Genomic DNA, 19,856 nt, shown 5'->3' on the forward strand with positions numbered 1-19,856 from the left:
TGTATCATTTATGCACATTCCCAATAAACACGGTTAGTTGAATATGAATTCTAATCATATTTTCACTTTCAATTCTTTGTCTTAAACCTTTTTTGTTTGTGATCCTTTGAACAACAGTGGTCAGATAAAGATGCCTATAACTAGACACTGCTGAAGTTGGAGGGGTCTGTTCAAGAAGAATTATGAAGAGATCCATACTTACCAAGTGGAGAGGGACAGTAAACTCATATTGTTTGTAAAATCATAATGTTTATATTACTTGTAATTTGTGTTTTCAAGGCCTGAATTATTGTATGGCCTTTTAAATTATAATTTTATAGCATAATTTACGGATTAAATATAATAGATCTACAATCCATACATGAATAATATGCCATAGCCACAGCGTTCGATGATGATGTTTCATGTTATACTTTTTGACCGAAAAATGGATTCGGCAACGGAATTAAAAAAAAAAGGACAATAATTGATAAAACGGACAGATTCTTGACTTCAATGTCAGTTTAAAGGGCTTCATTTGATTCTTGGACTTCAGTTGCAAATGCAAATTTCATTAAAGGGCTTTAATGTCAGTTGCAACCGACATTAAAGACAGTGTTATTAAAGCCCTTTAATGTCGGTTTAAAACTGACATTAAAGACAATCGACATTAAAGGGCTTTAATAATACTATCTTTAATCTCGGTTTAAAATCGACATTAAAGCCCGAAATTCTTCTAGTGATACCACGCTAAAAGGTAGAACGCATGGATGCAGGGCAATGTTGCAACACTGCCTAAAAGCGTTATGATGCTGTGAGGATGAATGGAGTGACACCAGCACCTTGTCGCAACACAGCATCACATCAGAGTTGCAATACCACTCCAACGCTTGAGGGTTGGATCGACAAAAGCGTTGCAACACTCTTCTTAGTGTTGCAACACTACAACTATTGTATAAATATGTCCTTTTCGAATTAGGGAAGATGGGGGAGGAGAGTTAGACCGTCTTAGAGAGCTTGTTGCTCAATTTTGGCCATTCCAGGCCAAAACTCACCATTTTATTTTTAGTTTTAATCGTAAATCTTGGCATCGTGAGCCAGTTTTGATGGACGATTGAAGGCCACGACGTTGGTTTTTTAGATTGGTAAGGATTTTCTTGAATTCTTTGAGATTTGTAATGAAATTTTTATTGGATTTTTTTTTCTTTTTTATTTTCATTCTTTGAATTAATTTCTAGCACAAGCATATAGAATTCATGAATTGCCAACTAAAATCTCTTTGTTCGTCTTTGCTATGTGTGTTTTTTATGTCTGTAATTACATTGAAAGCATGCTCAATTCAGTAGCAATAGGTTTTAGTTTGAATTATGACATGATTTCTAAGCTATCTAGGATAACCTAATTGATAACAAAACCTAAACATTGTAAATGCATTAAAATAAAATTGACCATTCTTGCTTAATGTCTCAATCAATCTAAGAATGTAATACAATTAACTAAGTAAATTGTCTTTGTAACGAGCTTAGTTAATTTAGGGATTAACAACATGTTGATTCTCATTAGGGAGTTTGTATGGGCTGTCCCTACATTCGATTAGGCTTATGAAATAGTTAATTCATGATTGTTTCCATAATGAATTGATCACTAGATTCATAGAAAATTCTATGATCTCCAAACCGGTGAAGGTAGTCTGTGTTCAACCTCTCTCTTTCTTAATCTCTCTTACTTTTCAACACTCTTTAATTTCTGGATTTAGTTTTCCTATTAGTCAAACCAAAGTCCACATTTTTATCGCTTTCCATAATCAAATTTAGCTTTAGAGAGATTTAATTCTTGGCCTCTCTGTGGTTCAACCTCGTGCTTGCCACTTGTGTTACATAGTAGTATAAGTAGTAGTTCGGTAAATTTAGAAATATATATATTTTTGTTTGGTTAGAGGTTTAAAAGGACGTTAAATCTTTACCAACAAGCATACATAAAACTAAGTTTATTTCCACAAGGAAGCTGAGGAAGGACAATAAAAAAGAACACCGGTTTACAGAGCTGAGTTCAATATGAAATCAGAAGACAAAAGCACTAAAACTACTAGAAAAAGAAAATGATGCCCAAAATTTTTTGTAACTATATAATCTCAAGTTAGTAAAGCATTTAATCGTCCAAGTAAAGGTAATATCTCCAAAACTTCTAAGAAATTACACTAAAGCAACAAAATACAATGTTAACACAAAGTTCCACTAGTTTGAACTCCCTTTGAGGACTAGAGTTCTTTTGAAGAAGTAACTAATCTAATCTACTTCTTTTTATTTGAAGAAGCATTCAAAACACTTCATGCAACAACCTTGTCTTGTGACGATCTCTCTTTATGCTGTAGCCTTGCCTTAGCTTAATGGAAATACTCACTGGATTTTCCCACATGGACCAATCAAAACAACAAACCAATCTCATAATTTTAATATATATTCATTTAGCTTTTATATTATATATGTACATAACTTTACAAATACTTTGGAGTTGGCTTCAACTAGATAATACTAATTTTAATTTATAATATGATGATCATTTAGCTTCTGAACATAGGCCCACATCTGAGACAACGCCAGTTGTTGGATACTCTAACTGAGGTGAAATGCTAACGACTAGACGCGTCTGGCTAGGCTGCGCACGTGTACGTAGGCGAATGGTGAGATCGAAAAAACCCAGCAGTCGCCACCCTAGGATCTACTTGCTCTTCGACTGACGAAACCTGACGGTACTGTTAATCGAAGCGGCCGAACGAATAAGTAAATGAACGACAACTGCGTGTGTTGCAACAACAGTGACGTGCGATGTGGGTAATCGGAGCAATGTGTGTCTGTGTACAATGTCGGTTTAAAACCGATACTAAAGATCCTTTTTAAAGAAACCAACATTGTATTTCCATTTTAGTTTTTCCAATCGACATTAAAGACCATATTTCTTGTAGTGCTTAAAAATTGTAGGCTCTTATTCAGTTATCTATAAAGGTCATTCTCATCAATGCAAATTAAAAGATAATTTATAACAGGCAAAAATTCATAATTCGATCAAACTTTAAATTATGTACAATATAATAGATCCTATAAAATATTTGTCTTCTCAGGATTTTTTTTTTAAGGATCTTGGTGACACACAAATATGGGTATTTATTGGAAGGAGTTGAGAAAAATTGGGAAGAAGAAGAGGAAAAGGGAAAAAAGAAGAAAACAAATCCTAATCATTAATGTCCTATTTAGTAATCATTTGGTGTTTTGTTTTTTAAAATTAAGTTTAAGTTCTCCCCATTTCTTAGATTTGTATTTTTTTAAGTAATGATTGAATCCTTAGTCAAATTTCAAAAATAAAAATAAGTTAACAAAGGAATAAATTTGATTTGGTTTTTTAAATCATTGGTAAAAACTAGATAACAAATGAAAAAATTTGGAGGTGAAAGTAGTTCTATATACTTAATTTTAAACAATAAAAGTAAAAAAACTAAATGATTATCAAAGAAAGCTTAAAATGTCAAATTTAAAAACTAAATAAAAATGCTATTAAACTCCAATTTTATATACCAATAGTGTAATTTTTCTAAAATAAGTTCAATATACATGGTATAATTATAAAGCACAATTTATTTTCCATCGAAATCTAAATTGAAAACTCAACTTTAACTTTTCAAATAGTTATTTTTCTCAAACTCTCTCTAATTTAATAATGTATAAATGTAAGCCATTAGGAAAGCACAATCAACTATGTTATGCACAATCAACTAGATTATTGTCTTGTTCTAAAAATAAGGTCTAGTTTATCCAATGAAAAAGTAAGAAATCAATGGTAATATAGAAAGGTGGCCCATTTTAGTTATTTTAGATACATGGAGCTCACTTCCAAATCTGAAAGGAAAAAAAAAAACTAATTACGTTTGGAAATTACATCGTATTGTTACAATTATTGTTACTGTTTCAAAGGAAAAATATGAATTTTAACACCTTTACTAATACCGTTACCATGACTCTTACTGTTTGACCCTCAAAGTTAACGGTAATGGTAACATTAATTGTGACAAAATTCAAAATTTTAAGTAGACACGATTAAAAGCAATCCCATTACATTTGTGATTCAAGCTCATTACAATTGACCATCAATGGATTTCCATTCTGATTACATCAATTTTCATTACGGTTTGGTAAATGTAACCTAAGTTCAAATATTCTAATCAAAATGAGCGTTAGTCTACTAACATAAAACTTGATCTATCAACTTTAAAATTATACTTTTGGTCCTTAAAGTTTGGGATTGATAGCATTTTAGCCTTTATGATTTGGAAAATAATTTTTTTGTCATATAGTTGTGAGGACATTCATTTAATTTATTTTATATGGGGTTGATTTGATTTTCTTTTTCTTATATAAAAGGCTAATTGCATAAATAGAATTCAAGCCTAAAATAATAGAATATGTAGTACAAGGATAAAATAATTGCATATATAAAACAAAAAATAGTAAAAGGCCAAAAAATCCACGTCTAACCACCATTTTGCTTACTGCTTTATGATTTTCTCAAATTGAAAGCTATCACTAATAATTGCTATCAGTGGTAGCCGTCAATTTGAGAAGCGTGCTATCAGTGACTATCACCAATAGTTGCTATCAGTAGCCATCACCGATAGCTGCTATCAGTGGTAGCTTTTCAATTTGAGAAGTGTGTTATCAGTTGCTATCATTAATAGTTGCTATCAACAAAAATCATTGATAGTTGCTATCAGTGATAGTTGTCAATTTGAGAAGTGTGCTATTAGTTACTATCGCTAATAGCTGCATCAGTAATAATTTTCAATCTAAGAATTGTGCTATCAGTTGTTATGACTAATAGTTGCTATCAGTTGTTATCAATGATGTTGCTATCGGTGAATATCACTGATAGCTGCTATTAGTGACAACAACTGATTGCTGCTATCAGTGATAACTTTCAATTTGAGAAATGTGCTATCAGTTGCTATGATTGATAGTTGATATTGCTATTAATTATAACTTTCAATTTAAGAAATTGGCTATTAGTTGCAATAATTGATATGTGTCTATCAATGATAGCCAAATGTGGGTATTGTCGATATGTTTCTACCAATGGTAATGTTTTGATGCTTTTTGTTATTTAAATTTGATATCATGTTATACTTGTTTGTAAATAATCGAGGTATTTTGATTAATTTGTTGATACATATAGTGTGTTTGTATGTCATTATTGATGCATATAGGTATCAAATTATAGTTTAAAGTTACCACTGGAGTTGTAGTCCAAGTGAGAGTTTGTTGGGTTTTATGTCATAAAACTCGTGGTTTGTAAACAACAAAATTTATTCTGAAAATTCAATAAGTTGCTATTGAAAATATGTATTGTTTATTTCGTTTTAGAAATAAATCCAATAAACTAAAAGATCCATGACTATTACCTGAGTACTTAAACTTTATGTGGAGACATAAAAGTGGATCAGGTTCGAGTAAATAGTCAAAATGATCTATAATATATGAATAAGGTCGGGTGCCTTATTCTAGTAACAATATTGGATGCGGCCCACTCTGTAGTTGTTACAAGGAGTTGTAAAGTTTTACAGATAATGCGATCCTAATTCGTACATATTATGAAATGAGGAGTGAGTCTTGTGCAATGGGTTTGTACAAGATCGGACCACGAAATTAGTCACTCTTACTTTATAACGATGTTTATGTTTAAGACTGACTATTTCAAAACGATGACCTAGGCAACTTGACCTTAATCCTGAGCTAACTATGAACCCCTATTTATTAGGGATTATCCTTAGATTTGCATAGGTGAGGGTTGGCTCAACAATACCGGCTCAATAAACCTCCATTTCTGGGGTAAGATCGGGTAGATAGCTAAGGACATAGGGTGCAAGATGGAATTCACTCCTACCCGCTTTTAGGGATAATAGAGAGATTGTTCCCTTAAGCTAACTCCGAGTCTTGAACAAGGGGCCCCACCCCCTCATTGGCCCGAAAGGGATTCAATTTGTTGATGGGATCACAAAACAATTATTCATTAGAGGATTAGTGGAACTTAAGAAACAAGAGGTAATCTTGGGGGTAAAACAAACATTTGACCCAATCGTTATTACAAACAACCTGTGAAGGGTTAACTTACTAATCATAGTTATATCGAGTGGACATAATATATCTATAGTGAGGGGAGTGAAACTATGGGCTTTAGTGGAGTGACCCATTAGTTAACGAATAAGGATTAATTCGATGTAAAGAGTTTAGCCAATTAATCTCGAATCGTTGGAGCCCATGATCTGTAGGTCCACGAGGTCCCCCTACTAGCTCGTAAATGGATTAGCCTTAAAGTAGCGTGATAAGTTAATTTGAAACATTCAAATTAGAATTAAGAGAATTAGTAATTATATGTGTTATAATTACGCATTTAATTTTAGAATTAAGCGGAATTGGAGAATCAATTAATATTTAAATATTAAATTCATGAATAAAGACTCATGAAGGTGAAATTTGTATATAATTAATTTAATATTTGATATTAAATTAATTAGAATCAATTTAATTAATTAATTAATTAATTTTATTAGAAAATTAATTTATGAAATTAATTTTGTTAAATTAATAAAGTTTTAAGTTTTGAAAAGTAAATTGAGTTTATAAATCAATTTATAAAACACAAATTGAAAAAGATTGGAAAATGAAAAGTGGGAGAATTCCACTTTCTTCAACCAAGAAGCTCACTCGAAATCCACATTATTCTTGCTTCAATCTTCCAAGTATGAGGTGCTCTTCATGTAGCCTTCTCCATTGCATGATTGTCCTGCAATAAATATAGAAGATTGAAGTAGAAATCGATAATGCAAACTAATGCAATTTTTGAGTCTTTGCTGAAAAACTTGAAAGGTTGAAGAAGTAGTTCTTCAAGTTGCAGCAGTGTGCTTCTTCTCCAAATTCCCTTCATTCAAGCTTATTTTGAGTCCAATAACTCAATCTAAGGCTTCAAAAGAATAGTAGGGAAGACTTTACGATGGTTCACAACAAGATTTGAAGAAGATTTGCAGCTGAATTAGTGATTCAAAAGGTTCTACAAAGATATGATTTGAAACTCTCTTATTATTGTATGAGCATACTTTATTTATAGCCAAAATTGATGAATTAGATAGCTTATTGATCCTTGTTGCTTCTGCTGCATGCTGATATACTCCTACAGTTTGTAAATAATCAGAGTCTTTTGATTAATTTTTTGATACATGTGGTATGTTTGTATGTCGTTATTGATGTATATAGGTATAGGATGATATCATTCTACATTGATAGCTATAAAGGATATCATTGATAGCTACTGTAAATGATATTTTCTATTGCTATCAATGTAAAGGATATTACTAATAGTATTTATGTATTATGTAATGTTTGGAGAGATGAAAAGATTGAGGAGATGGAAGCAAAAACTGGAGAAAAAAAGAAACTAAAAAAATAAAAATAAGTTGGATAAAGGAAAGAAAATTTAAAAAAAATTGGAGAAAGAAAAAAAATTAAAAAATCAGAGAAATGAAAGAGAATAAAAAAAATAAAAAAAACCTGAGAAAGAAAATTAAATTTTTAAAAAAAAATGAGGAAAGGAAAGGAAATTAAAAAAAGGAAGAACGGAAAGAAAAAAATTGGAGAAAGGAAAGAAAATAAAAAAGGAAGAAGGAAGAAGAAGGCAAGCAACAAAACAAGGGAGGACAAAATTAGAAATTAGAAAAAATTTAAAATTTTAAAGAGGTATTATATTTTTAGACTTTTTCCCTTATTGTTCTATCTATTATAAATATGCTATAGAAAAATACATTTTTAGTCCTAGAGTTTTGAGTTAGTGTTCATTTAGTCTTGAGATTTCAAAATGACCCCGTCCCCAACTCCGAATCCAATTTAAATCCCCGATTTAACCCTCGTACCTAGTCAAATTGGGGATTCCTCGCCCCAATTGGGTCGGATACCGACCCCATGGAAAATTTTGTCATCCCTAAACTAAAGTGTCATTTTTTAAATCTCAACGTCCCCGACCCCGAACCCAATCCCTGCCCCCGCCTCGTTTTTTTTAATTGTTGATATATATATATATATATATTAAATAATAATAATAATAGTTAAAATTTAAAAAAATAAATAAATAAATAATCAGTAGCTGACAGCTACTGTTTTAGTGTGTGTCTATATATATATATATATATATATAAACTACTGAAACAGTAGCTTTTTTCAGTTTTTCTTTCTTTTTTTTCTTTAATTTTAATTTTTAATATAATAAATTTACTTTTTTTTTACTAATTTATAATAAAAAATAATAAAATATTTTTTAATGGTTGATTTAAACAAATATATGTAATAATAATACTAATTTATAATTTTAATATAAATATTAAATTTAGTTAACTTTAAATAATAAAAAAATGGGGAGTTTTTTTACGGAGACTCAAGTCCCTGAACGGGGATTCCCTGACCCTGACCCCGACTCCCCAAAATGGGGAATGGATAGGGATGAGGATTAAGAATCTCCACAAGGATGGGGAGTACATCCCCACCCTCCCCCAACCCGGTTGTCATCCCTACTTTAGTTCCATATGTTTGAAAAGTAATTCTAAATGGTCTGTGGAGGTATTGTTGAGTCCTATAACTATTTATTAATTTTAGGGGAAAAAATATCATTTTGATCCTAGCTAGGTTATGGTTCTAGTTTCTATTTGATTTTTATGGTTTAGAATGCTACATTCTACTCTTGATTTTTTAATTCATTTTCGATTTAGTTTTGAAGTTTTAAAATAATGTTATATTTTTAATGTTGAGTTTAGTTTGCATTTGGTCCATATATTTATCATTATTTTACATTTTTACTCTCAAGTTTTCACTATGTTTACTTTGATATCTTACGTTCACTTTTAGGTAATTTATTTTAATAATTGTGATGTGAAAATTTTAATAATGATGGAAAATTAGTATACATCAATTTAGTTATTGTTAATTTTCTTATTTTAAATTAATCAATAAACATTAATACAAGAGACTGAAATCGAGTATTTAGTGAATAATTAAGGATACAAGCGTAAATTTTGAAGCTCTATGGATAAAATAGATACAAAATTCAAAACTCAAGAGTAAAATTGTAACATTTGAAAACCTTTAAATAGAAGTTGAACCGAAAACATAAGATTAAATATGCAACATTTTGAAATCTAGCGATGAAATGAAAACTAGACCCAAAATCTAAAGGTATCTTTCCCTTAATTTTATATTGTATAATGGGGTTACATTTATAATGGTCGTAGAGAGAAAACAAGAGGAGGAGAATAATAATTAAAAAAAAATTAAAATACCATCTTTTAATGTCCATATTTTGAAGTTTGTCCAATTTTAGTCTTTGTAGTTTCAATTATCAAATTTTAGTCATGTATTTTCAATAAATCTTAAATTTAACCATCACCTGTACGGTTAATTTTAGAAAAAAACGGTTATCTAGAAGCATTTTACTATAAATTTTAAAAAATATTCATATATTGTATTTCTTTGAATGAAAATTATTATAATTATTTAATCAATTTAGGTCCAAATTAGTTTTAGGAGATTAAATTAAAAAATTTATTAAAAATATAAAAACTAAAATTTGCTAATAGAAATGTACGGATTAAAATCGAATAAACTTGAAAGACAAAAATGACCATTTAACCCAAAGAAAAAAAAGGGGCTTTAAATAGAGTTTGTGGGAGGACTTAGAAGAGAGATTATTATTATTATTATTATTATTAAAATAGTATTATGCAAAGAGGTTAGAGCTATCCAATTTTTATTTTTTTAATATTAAAAAAAAAAAAAAAAAAAAAAGGATTTTGTATTGTTATCTCCTCCATCAAGCATCTCTAACCAATAAAAGAGGAATAAATTAATAAAAATCAATCAATCGATCGAATCAATCAACTAATTGCGTCTTCCCCTCCTCCTTTGTTCTGTCCTTCGTTAAATCGTACCATATTTATTACACCAAAACAATGATCAAAAGTAATTCAACCAATAATATTCAATCAATTTCTACTCCCTCAATCCTCCCTCCTTTCCCCTTTCGTCCCTAAAATCTCATACAATAAATTGTCCAAAGCTCACCACCAATAAATGGGTGGCGTCGACAACGGTGAAGAACCCGAAGCCCTGCCGTTCATCGTCGAAACCCTTTCGTGCTCCCACGACCAGGCTGAAGAACAATTGATTCAGAGAAATGGTAAACACCATCCAAATTTAGGACAACCATTTAGTTTTTGGCTTTTTTTTTTTTTTTTTTTTTTTTTTTTTTTTTACATCTTCCTTTACGATAGTTTTCTTTGTATAAAACAAAAAATAGGGGATTTGAGAACGGCCATCGCTCATATTATTACCGGAGTGATCGGTGCTGGCGTGCTGTCTCTACCATGGAGTGTGGCTCAGTTGGGGTGGATCGCCGGTCCTGTGCTGTTGGGGGTGGTTTTTCCCACGGTGACTTCAGTATTGGCGTTTCTCTTGTGCGATTGTTATCGGTATCCGGATCCGGAAGTTGGACATTTCAGAATCAAATCCTATCCTCAAGCCGTGAAGTTGTATTTAGGTTTGTATACCTACTTTCTCTTTCGTCTCGTTTTAAAACACACTTTAAAAATTATTTTGAATGGTTGTCAAATGTTCCAATTTCTTCTAAAATGATTTTTTCTTAAATTAAACACTTGAAAATATATTCCAAACATGCTCTTTTTCTCTCTATATTCTTTTCTTTATAAGAAAATTTTCAAAAATAGAAAAATAAAAAAAATTATTTATATAAAATAATAAATATTTAATTTTATTTGATAGAGAGTAAAAGAAGTCTATCAATGTCTATTAATGATAAAAACGGATAGAAGTTTATTAATGTCTATTAGTATTTTTTTTTTCTATTTTTATAAATAATTTGATATTTTTTTTATATGTGATTATTAATTAACATGAGATAGAAAGATTTGTACTCTAAATTTTTGTTAAGAAAACACTCTTTCACAATTGAGCAAAACTGACCTTTTTTCTTTCTTTCTTCTTGTTAAAAGTTGGTTAACATTTCTTTTTCATAAAAGACAATTAAATTAATAGGAGGATTATGGGAGCCTTGTTATTGATTAATTTGGAGTTACTTCTTCTTTTATAAGTTTGGTCAAATAACTTTTTTTTTTCTTTTTTCAAAATAAAAAAAAATCAAAGTAGTAGGAGGATAATGGAAGCATTATTATTGACTAATTTAGAGCTACTTCTACGATTTTCTTGTCCCCTTTTTATTTAACATCTATGTCATGGCTATTTGATTTATATATATATATATATATATTAACGAAGCATTTAATTTTAAAAGAAATTGGGTGTTTGAGTATTTTAGAAGTTTTTCAAACGTGATTAGATTTAAAAATTACTTTTAATTAATTCAAGGTTGACTAAAACATTCGCTACTTAAAAGGGAATAAAAAACAGGAGGATTGGTATGGGAATAATGTACTTTTATAAAACTTATGAGTTTTTATCCTAACCATTCTTTTTATCATATTTGGAGTGGGAGATTCAAATCTATCTCAAGATCGCTAATATAAATTTTAGGTTAGTCGAGCTATGTTCATATTGACGTCTTTATCTAAGTTTTCGATAAATCATACCATTCGTGAAATTTTACTTCTCATCCATCCATTTGATAATCATTATGTTCACAAAAGATAATTTTATTGAAGTAATTTTCTTTTTAAAAATAATTGATTAAAAATTCAGTTGTTCCTTTAACAAATGTAAAAAATTCCTAATTAAAAAATTGGAAGGAATAAAATATAAATTTCAACAACACAAAATTAGTTGAATTAAACAAAGTCGTTATCACAGTGGATTATTAAAATTTTGTTTTCTTAAACATGGGTACGATATAAAGAAACTTTAATTTCATCATTAAAAACTACAATATTATATTCAATAATTTCAAAAGATACCTTTATTTTTTTAAAAAAATAATACTAATAAAAAAAATATGAAAGCACGTATTTAAGAAGGGAGTACTTTGTCTACATTTGATGAAATTGATAATTAAAGAAGTCGTCAATACCAGCTCAATCAACATAAAATGTATATTATTAACTCAAATATTGAGGTTTGAAATTCCACCACATATTTTTTGAACTTAAAAAATAATAATAATAAATAAATCAATCAATAAAAATTATAATGGACGATTATTATAACTAGTAAAACTGCTGAAAAATATTTAAATATAAAAAAATATCACAATTTATCAGTAATAGATAATTATAGACATATTGGAGTATGATACTGATAGATGTCTATTAGTGATTTTATTTTCTATCATTGATAGATGGTAACATTTTGCTATATTTATATATAAATTGACTCATTTTCTTATATTTGAAAACAATTCCAGTGAAATTCTAAAGTTTGACGATATATTTAGGAGAAAAATGGGAGCAAATATGTACGGTGAATGTGATGATCAGCTTCTGGTTTACAGACGTTGCCTATCTTATAACCACAGCTAGCAGCATTCGGTAATAATTGTTTTAATTTACATTTTAGTCCCTATGTATTTTTTCTATTTGGTCCTTATTGTTTCAATATTATCTATTTAAACATTTTTCAGTTTGTCAACTTAATAGAAATTTCTTGGGGTTTCTTCCCCCTTTTGTTGACTTTTTTTTTTTTTTTTTTTTAATTTCATCCTTATTCTTTCGCTTTTTTAGTCTTAAAACATATATTTATGATTAAGCATTTTCAATAAAATATTAATTATATTCCTAAATTTTGAATGTTATATAAATTTTTGAATTAATAATTGTATTAATTTAAATCTTAACTTATACACTCTTTATTACATCTCCATCTTGTTAAATATCATGTGAGACTTATAATTTGACCTAGCATTCAAATGCTTTCTTAAGAAAAGATTAAGATCATTCTAAAGAAATTGTGTGACTTAAACGAATACAATTTTTAAAAGTCAAGTGGTTATCGAACAAGATCATACATATTTGTTTTTCTGTTTTTCTAAAAAAAATGGAAATCAATGACCAAACATGAAACTCAAATTGATTATCAAACGAAACGTTAAAGATAACACAAACATGAAAATCAACCAAATGATCATGTAATCCAAAACAAGAAGAGTGAGTTTTAGGACCAATATTAAATGTTTGAATTTCTCTGAGGATGTTTTGTTTTTATTTCAGGGCAATTGAGAAGCTAATTTGTTACCATAGAGAAGGGGATGAAGCTTTCAATTCATGCACTGTACAAGAGGACAGTTCTTATCAAACCATAATATTTGGAGCTGTCCAAATAATGTTGTCCCAAATTCCAGACATGCACAACATGGGATGGCTGTCCATTTTTGCCACAATCATGTCATTTTCTTACTCAACCATTGCCATTGTTCTTGGGCTTTCTCAAGTTCTAGGTACCCTTTCTGTTTCCTCAATTATGTCTTTTTTTTTTTCTATGCACAATATGAATACAGTTATTTGATAAATAGTCCAAACCAAAAATTTAAAGAATTAAAGACATGTTTATTTTAATTTTTCATCACAAATATATGATGACATGGATATGATGTTGGTTTTAAACTGACATCATATCTAAATGTCATCGTATAGGTGCTGATATTAGAAATTGATGTCAGTTGTCTATCATAACTAATTGTTATCATATATTTACGATGATGGAGTTTTTTTTATGCCAATTCTTTACTCTCATTATAGTTTAACCATCATCATATCTTGATGATATCTGAAATGATGACGGTTTATATTATATTGTCATACGTCGGTCAAAATTGTTGTAGTGATGCCTATCATTTTTTAATTTATTTAGATGTTTACAAAAACTATTTACATGAGACAAAACCTCATAAGAAACTATGTGACTATTTACATTGCCATATATAGTTTAAGAGAAATAACTCGAGTATGTTATAAGAATTATGAGGTCTCCCCTATCTTTCTAATATGTGATCCTCATCCTACCCTTTAAGATGATGTTGTTTTTGTATTTACCTTTTTGGAGTCTTTTGTTTTTTGAAACCAAATACTCATTTGAACCTCGTGGGCTCTAATACCAAGCGAGCTAAACATGACGTTTCATCTCACGAGTCAGGATCCTTTATGGGACTAAATACTTATTTGAGCTTCATGAACTATGTAACCGTATTAGATTAATATAGAGTTTCATCTCAAAATAATTGACAACAAGATAAGTAATCAATACATTTGATATAATATACTTAGTAGTTTTCTCGTTTCTCAATATATGATTAGTTTCGTACACTATTTTGATTTTGATTTGTTTTCGAAATATTTTCTTCTCTTTTCTGTATGTTCACTTATGGATAATTGTAATTGGTAAAATTTTTAAGAACAATAACCAAATGTATAATATCATTTAAAAAAAATTGCAAATATAGCCAAGTCTATCAGCGATAGACTTCTATCGTTGATAGACTCTTACCAGTGATATGGTCTATCACTGATAGACTCCTACCAATAATATGGTCTATCACCAATAGACTATTTAAATTTGACCGTATTTGTAATTTTTTTTTTTATATTATGTCATATTTGCTAATACTTTGGGTCTAATGTCTATATTTGCAACTGTCTCTTCACTCATTGTTGAATTCATTGGTGTTTTTGTGGTTGAAAACCAATTTCCTCGAAAATATTTCACTATATATATGAAATTAGAATAAATATATAATTATAATTAATCAATTTAATTATGTCTCATTTGATAACTATTTTATTTTTAAATTTTTTTATTTTAAAAATTAAACTTATATTAACACTACTTCTACTAATGAGTTTCTTTTTTTAGATATCTATCTTGACAAAAGTTTTAAAAATCCAACCCAAAATCTTAAAACTAAAAAAATTGATCTTAAAGAACTTGTCTTTGCTTTTCGAATTTGATTAAAAATTCAAATATTTTCTTAAGAAAAAATAAAAACCATTTAACAAATCGAAAGAAGCTGCAAATAAGGACACGATTTAAATAAAAAACTAAATGGATATCAAAGAAGAGATTTAAGTTTTTGATATAGTTGAGACTTAAATAAAATGACATCAAACAGAAGGTCTTGAGTTCAAACAATTCTTTAGATTGTTATTTTCTCTCCAACTAATATTAATCGCTCACGAGTTGAGCTTCGTGAATGAAATGGATATCCAATCTATACTATTAACCTTTTAAATTGTGTAGTTAATTAATTACTCTTTTTCCTCTCATGGCTCATAAAAGCTTAATTGTTGACAGAGAATGGTAGCATCAAAGGCAACATTTCAGGAATCCCTGCTGCCAATCTTACTGAAAAATTATTTATAGCATTTGAAGCTATTGGAGATATTGCTTTTGCTTATCCATTTACACTTATTCTTCTCAATATACAGGTCATCATCTCCTCTTTCCTTCCCTTTAATTTAAGCTATAACTTTTAATTATAAAGTAGAAGATGCTTTTGTACTTATTTTTAAGATGATGTTCATGTTTTATTTGAAGAAAAATCTAGGTTTAAATCTAATCTTTACTCTTTAAACTTAATTTTATGGTCATTATTATGTGTGTTTAGTTTTTAGAACTATTAACTTTTGTTATATTCATTAATTTATTCCATGAAAAGTATTATTTCATTACTTGTCATTAAAACTAATTTCATTAATAATTAGTTAAGTTGCTAGTTTAATCTTTAAATTTGGATGCTTTAAGTTTGTGTTCAATAGATTTGTCCTTGAACTTTTTAAAATTATTGTGTGATAGTTCTTTTGAACTTTTCAATTTTACGTCTAGTAGATTCTTTTTATATTTAAAGTGTTCTTTTAAAATATATATATATGTGAACCAATTAGACATATAATAAATAGATAGCCATAGTGTAATTAGATAAAAATTTAATTTTATGTTCCCCTAATAGGCCCGTAAATTTGAAAAAACATATATTTAATACGACAGTGTTCTTTTAGACACAAAATTAAAAGTTTGGAGGCCTATTAAACCGTTTTAAACTTGAAACACCGTAATATACTAGCACTAAGCCATTTGGCTCATCATCTAATAAATGACTTAAAGAATAATCCATGACAAGGGATAAACTATATAGCCATTTTTATACCAAATTCTTGAAATCTAGAAAGTTTGTGAGAGGAAAATCCTAATATGCCCACAGAAATCTATTAAACAAACCATGTCAAAAGAGGTTAGTAGATCTAGATCTACCTAGAATCTTAAGTCGACCGAAAAATTTAAGCTGATGAGTGAAGACAACTTTAATATAAAATCTAATATTCTCCCTCACTCGTGGGCTTGAAATATGAAGAAGAGTCATGTAAGTAGAAATTAATATTAACAAAAATTCATGAACCAACCTATTCTAATACCATCTCAAATAGAATTCAAAACATATATAGTCGAGTTATTTTTAAGTAAAAAATAATTAAAAAAAAGGGAGAATTGGTGAATTGATTAGGATACATTGAAGAGTCCACCACCAGAAAACCAAACAATGAAGAAGGCTACAACAATAGCCATTTCAGTGACCACATTGTTCTACTTGTGTTGTGCATCCTTTGGATATGCAGCCTTTGGTGATGCCACTCCTGGAAATCTCTTGACTGAACCTGCCTTTTTTCACCACTTTTGGCTTCTTGCCTTTGCTAATGCTTGTGTTGTTCTTCATTTGTTGGGAGGATATCAGGTATGTATTCTGTTATTTCACGTTTGATAACGTTCTTGTTTTTTTTTTTTCCTCTTTAATTTTACTTATTTCAAAAAATTTAAATTGGGTTTTTGTTTATAGTTCAAGTTAGCTAAAATCCATGTTGTATTTAATTTTCAAACTAAAATGCCTAATCAGTTTGTAAATTTTTTATTTTGTATCTAATAAATTTTTAATTAACTTTCCATTTTGTAACTAATAGATTCCTAATATATTCGATTTTTTAAAAGAAATATTAGTTTATAATTTGATCTTTTAGACGATGTAAGATTATTCTAATGAATCCCTAAATTTTCAATTTTGAATGTTCGAGAGTGATTTGAAGTGGTTAAAAACAAATTTTTGTTATGTTCAAAATCACTGTAAAATATATATTTAATCACTATTTTTTACACTTCGAAGTACAATTTTCATACTATTAAAATTGATTCTATATGATTAAAAGCATTTTTCAGAGTGATTTTGAAAATGACAAAAATGGTTTAAATTATTTTAGAATTATTTACTAGATAAAATTGAAAGACCTATTAAATACAAAATTCAAAATTTTAGGAAATCTATTAGACAAATTGAAATCTTAAGGATCTATTTAACAATTTTAAAAGTATATGAACTTAATTGACATAAAATTAAAACATTGCATAATAAGTTCTTGAAAGTGCGTTTAATTTATTCTTTTCAACTTTCCATTTTTCTTTTTCTTTTTCTTTTTTGGCTTTTTAAAAAAAGTTTAAGAATATATGTTGGTAACTTTTTAAAGTTCACTAACCTATCTAATATAAAATTACAAGTTCAAAATTTATTAAATAATTTTGAAAGTACACAAGCACAAAAGTTGTTTAACTAAATTTGTAATTTAATTTCTATATAAAACTATTAAAAAAAAGTTGAAATTGAAGTTTTCTCGAATAACCAATTAAAAGTGTATCTAGAATGCATTTTCAAGTGTTTAATTTAAAAAATTAATCATTTTAGATAAAAAAATGAAGTATTTGACAACCACTCAAAATAATTTTGAAGAATTTTTTAACCATTTTTATAAAAAATATTTATAAAAAAAAGATTTTTTTAAAAAATATATTTTTTTTCTCAAATCAATCTAGAAGGATGCGGAATCGGTGGACTGTTTTTTGATTTATAAGAATTTCTCTATCAATGTTGCTAATTAGTATGGTTGATTTCAACTTGCACCATCACCCTATTCGATTACTAGTTTCGTTTTCAGTTCCTACGTTAGATGGTAAATTTTTGGAAAATATCAATATAATTATATCTCAAAACTTTAGATGTTATATTAATTTAAACCGTAAATTAATAATGGTATCAATTTAAATTTTGAATTTTTGTGAGCGGGTCAATTTATCCCCTCCATTACATTTCGTTTGAAAAATTCTCATGTAATACTTCTAATTGCATCAATCAAATCCCTAAGGCCCCATTTAATAACCATTTTGTTTTTTGTTTTTATTGTCGAAAATTAAGTCTTAATTTGTTATCTACTTTTAAGCAGTGGTTTAGAAAACAAAGCCAAATCTTGTGAACTAAAAAAATAGCTTTCAAAAAGTTGTTTTTGTTTTTGGAACTTAGCTAAGAGTCCAACCATTATAGTTAAGAAAAATGCAAATCATTGTAAAAAATGAGGATGAAATAATAGGTTTAATTTTAAAAAAAAAAAAAAAAAAAAAAAAAAAGCACCAAATAGTTAACAAACAAGACCTTGTTAGAATTTCATGGATTTACTACATACAAAATGGAAAGTTACCATTTTGACAAAAAAATTAAAAATTCAAGATCTAAACTTATAATTTAACTAAAACAAAATTATTATCGAACGAGGTCAATATCATTATCATAACTCGGTTTTCGGTTTTTCTTTTACATATTTATTGTGAGAAATGATATAAATTCCTCTCAACTTTCAGATTTACAGCCAGCCAGTTTTCTCAATTGTTGAGAGATGGACAAGAAGGAATTATCCAAACAATAATGTCTTTATGAACAGACAATCATCCATCAAACTCCCAATGTTGCCTGCCTTTAAACTACATCCCTTCAGGCTGTGTTTCAGAACAGCCTTTGTTTTATCAACCACTTATTGTGCTGTGCTTTTCCCTTACTTCAACCAAGTTTTGGGGTTGATTGGGGCTTTGAACTTTTGGCCTTTTGCCATTTATTTTCCTCTTGAAATGTTCTTCAAGCAAAGGAAAATTAGGGCTTGGACAAGGACATGGATTGCTTTTAGGGTTCTTAGTTTTGTTTGTTTTCTTGTCACTGTTATGGGATGTATTGGCTCACTTGAAAGAATCATTAGTACTAAGTTTAGCTAAAGTAATTGAGAATAAGAGAATACTTTTGTTTTTCTCTTTTTTTTTTTTTTCCTTTCATTGTGTTTCTAAGGTTGTTAATTATGAGAAAATATATATAATTTAATTTGTGGTTCAATATATATATAGTAGTCTATTTTTTTCTTTCTTTATCGTAATTGAGTAAAGATGTGTTTGAGAATGATTTTAATGATATTAATTTATTAATAAGTGATTCGTTAAAAATGATTTCAATAGAATCAATTGTTTTTCAATTATTTTAGGGCATTTTTGGTATTAACTTTTAGAATAAGTATTTTAAGCTAAATTATTTAGTTATAATTAGTTTTGTAAAAGCGTTATAAACCATGTTAATATAATTGGTTCCATACTAAGTGATTTAATTTAATTCAAAGTATTATATTTAAATGATTAACCTTTGTTTTCAAAGGTAATTTTAGAGCCATCAAATAATAGGAAAAAAATGTGTCACCCTATTGAAAAGAGATTTATGATCAGCAGATATATTATTTTTAGACAGAAAGAAATGTTTATGCAGAGGGAAGAAGTGATTGTTGAAATTCCTAAGAACCTTACCACTAGAATTGAGATGAAGAATCCTAAAAATTCACCTACACAAGACAACCCTCATGGTGATTCAAATGAGAAAAAGGATACCATAGGTGAGCAAGTTGAAAATGTTGAAGCTCAACCTGATTTGAGCTAATACTTATTAGCTATGGATAGACAAAGAAGGGCAATTGTTCCTTCAGGTAGGTATACTAA

The 19,856-nt window shown here is 28.5% G+C and overlaps 1 protein-coding gene across 2 annotated transcripts; it reads left to right on the forward strand.

The window, feature by feature from the left end:
* The first annotated feature begins 9,889 nt into the window (after positions 1–9,889).
* AAP7 (amino acid permease 7) lies at positions 9,890–19,130 on the forward strand. 2 transcript variants are annotated; one of them, XM_090317024.1, is made up of 7 exons: positions 9,890–10,239; positions 10,360–10,599; positions 12,463–12,556; positions 13,235–13,461; positions 15,312–15,445; positions 16,519–16,746; positions 18,690–19,130. In XM_090317024.1, exons 1-7 carry the CDS (start codon positions 10,134–10,136, stop codon positions 19,092–19,094), a joined length of 1,434 nt encoding a protein of 477 aa, XP_090173150.1. In that variant the 5' UTR covers positions 9,890–10,133; the 3' UTR covers positions 19,095–19,130. The 2 variants fall into 2 exon arrangements, with proteins under 2 accessions (XP_090173150.1, XP_090173151.1); XM_090317025.1 differs by lacking the exon at positions 9,890–10,239 and having other exon boundaries at positions 10,460–10,599; positions 12,433–12,556.
* Positions 19,131–19,856: the final 726 nt, after the last annotated feature.

Source organism: Benincasa hispida, chromosome 9 (assembly GCF_027475165.1).
Source record: "Benincasa hispida cultivar pf3 chromosome 9, pf3_genome.v1.1, whole genome shotgun sequence".
NCBI classification, from domain to species: Eukaryota; Viridiplantae; Streptophyta; class Magnoliopsida; order Cucurbitales; family Cucurbitaceae; genus Benincasa; species Benincasa hispida.

Excerpts from the sequence above, each read along its gene's own strand:
- AAP7 (XM_090317024.1), top strand. The coding sequence starts at position 10,134 with ATGGGTGGCGTCGACAACGGTGAAGAACCCGAAGCCCTGCCGTTCATC. Across the intron at positions 12,557-13,234 it reads ACCACAGCTAGCAGCATTCG|GGCAATTGAGAAGCTAATTT; the intron begins GTAATAATTGTT and ends TTTTTATTTCAG. Across the intron at positions 15,446-16,518 it reads TTATTCTTCTCAATATACAG|GATACATTGAAGAGTCCACC; the intron begins GTCATCATCTCC and ends TGAATTGATTAG.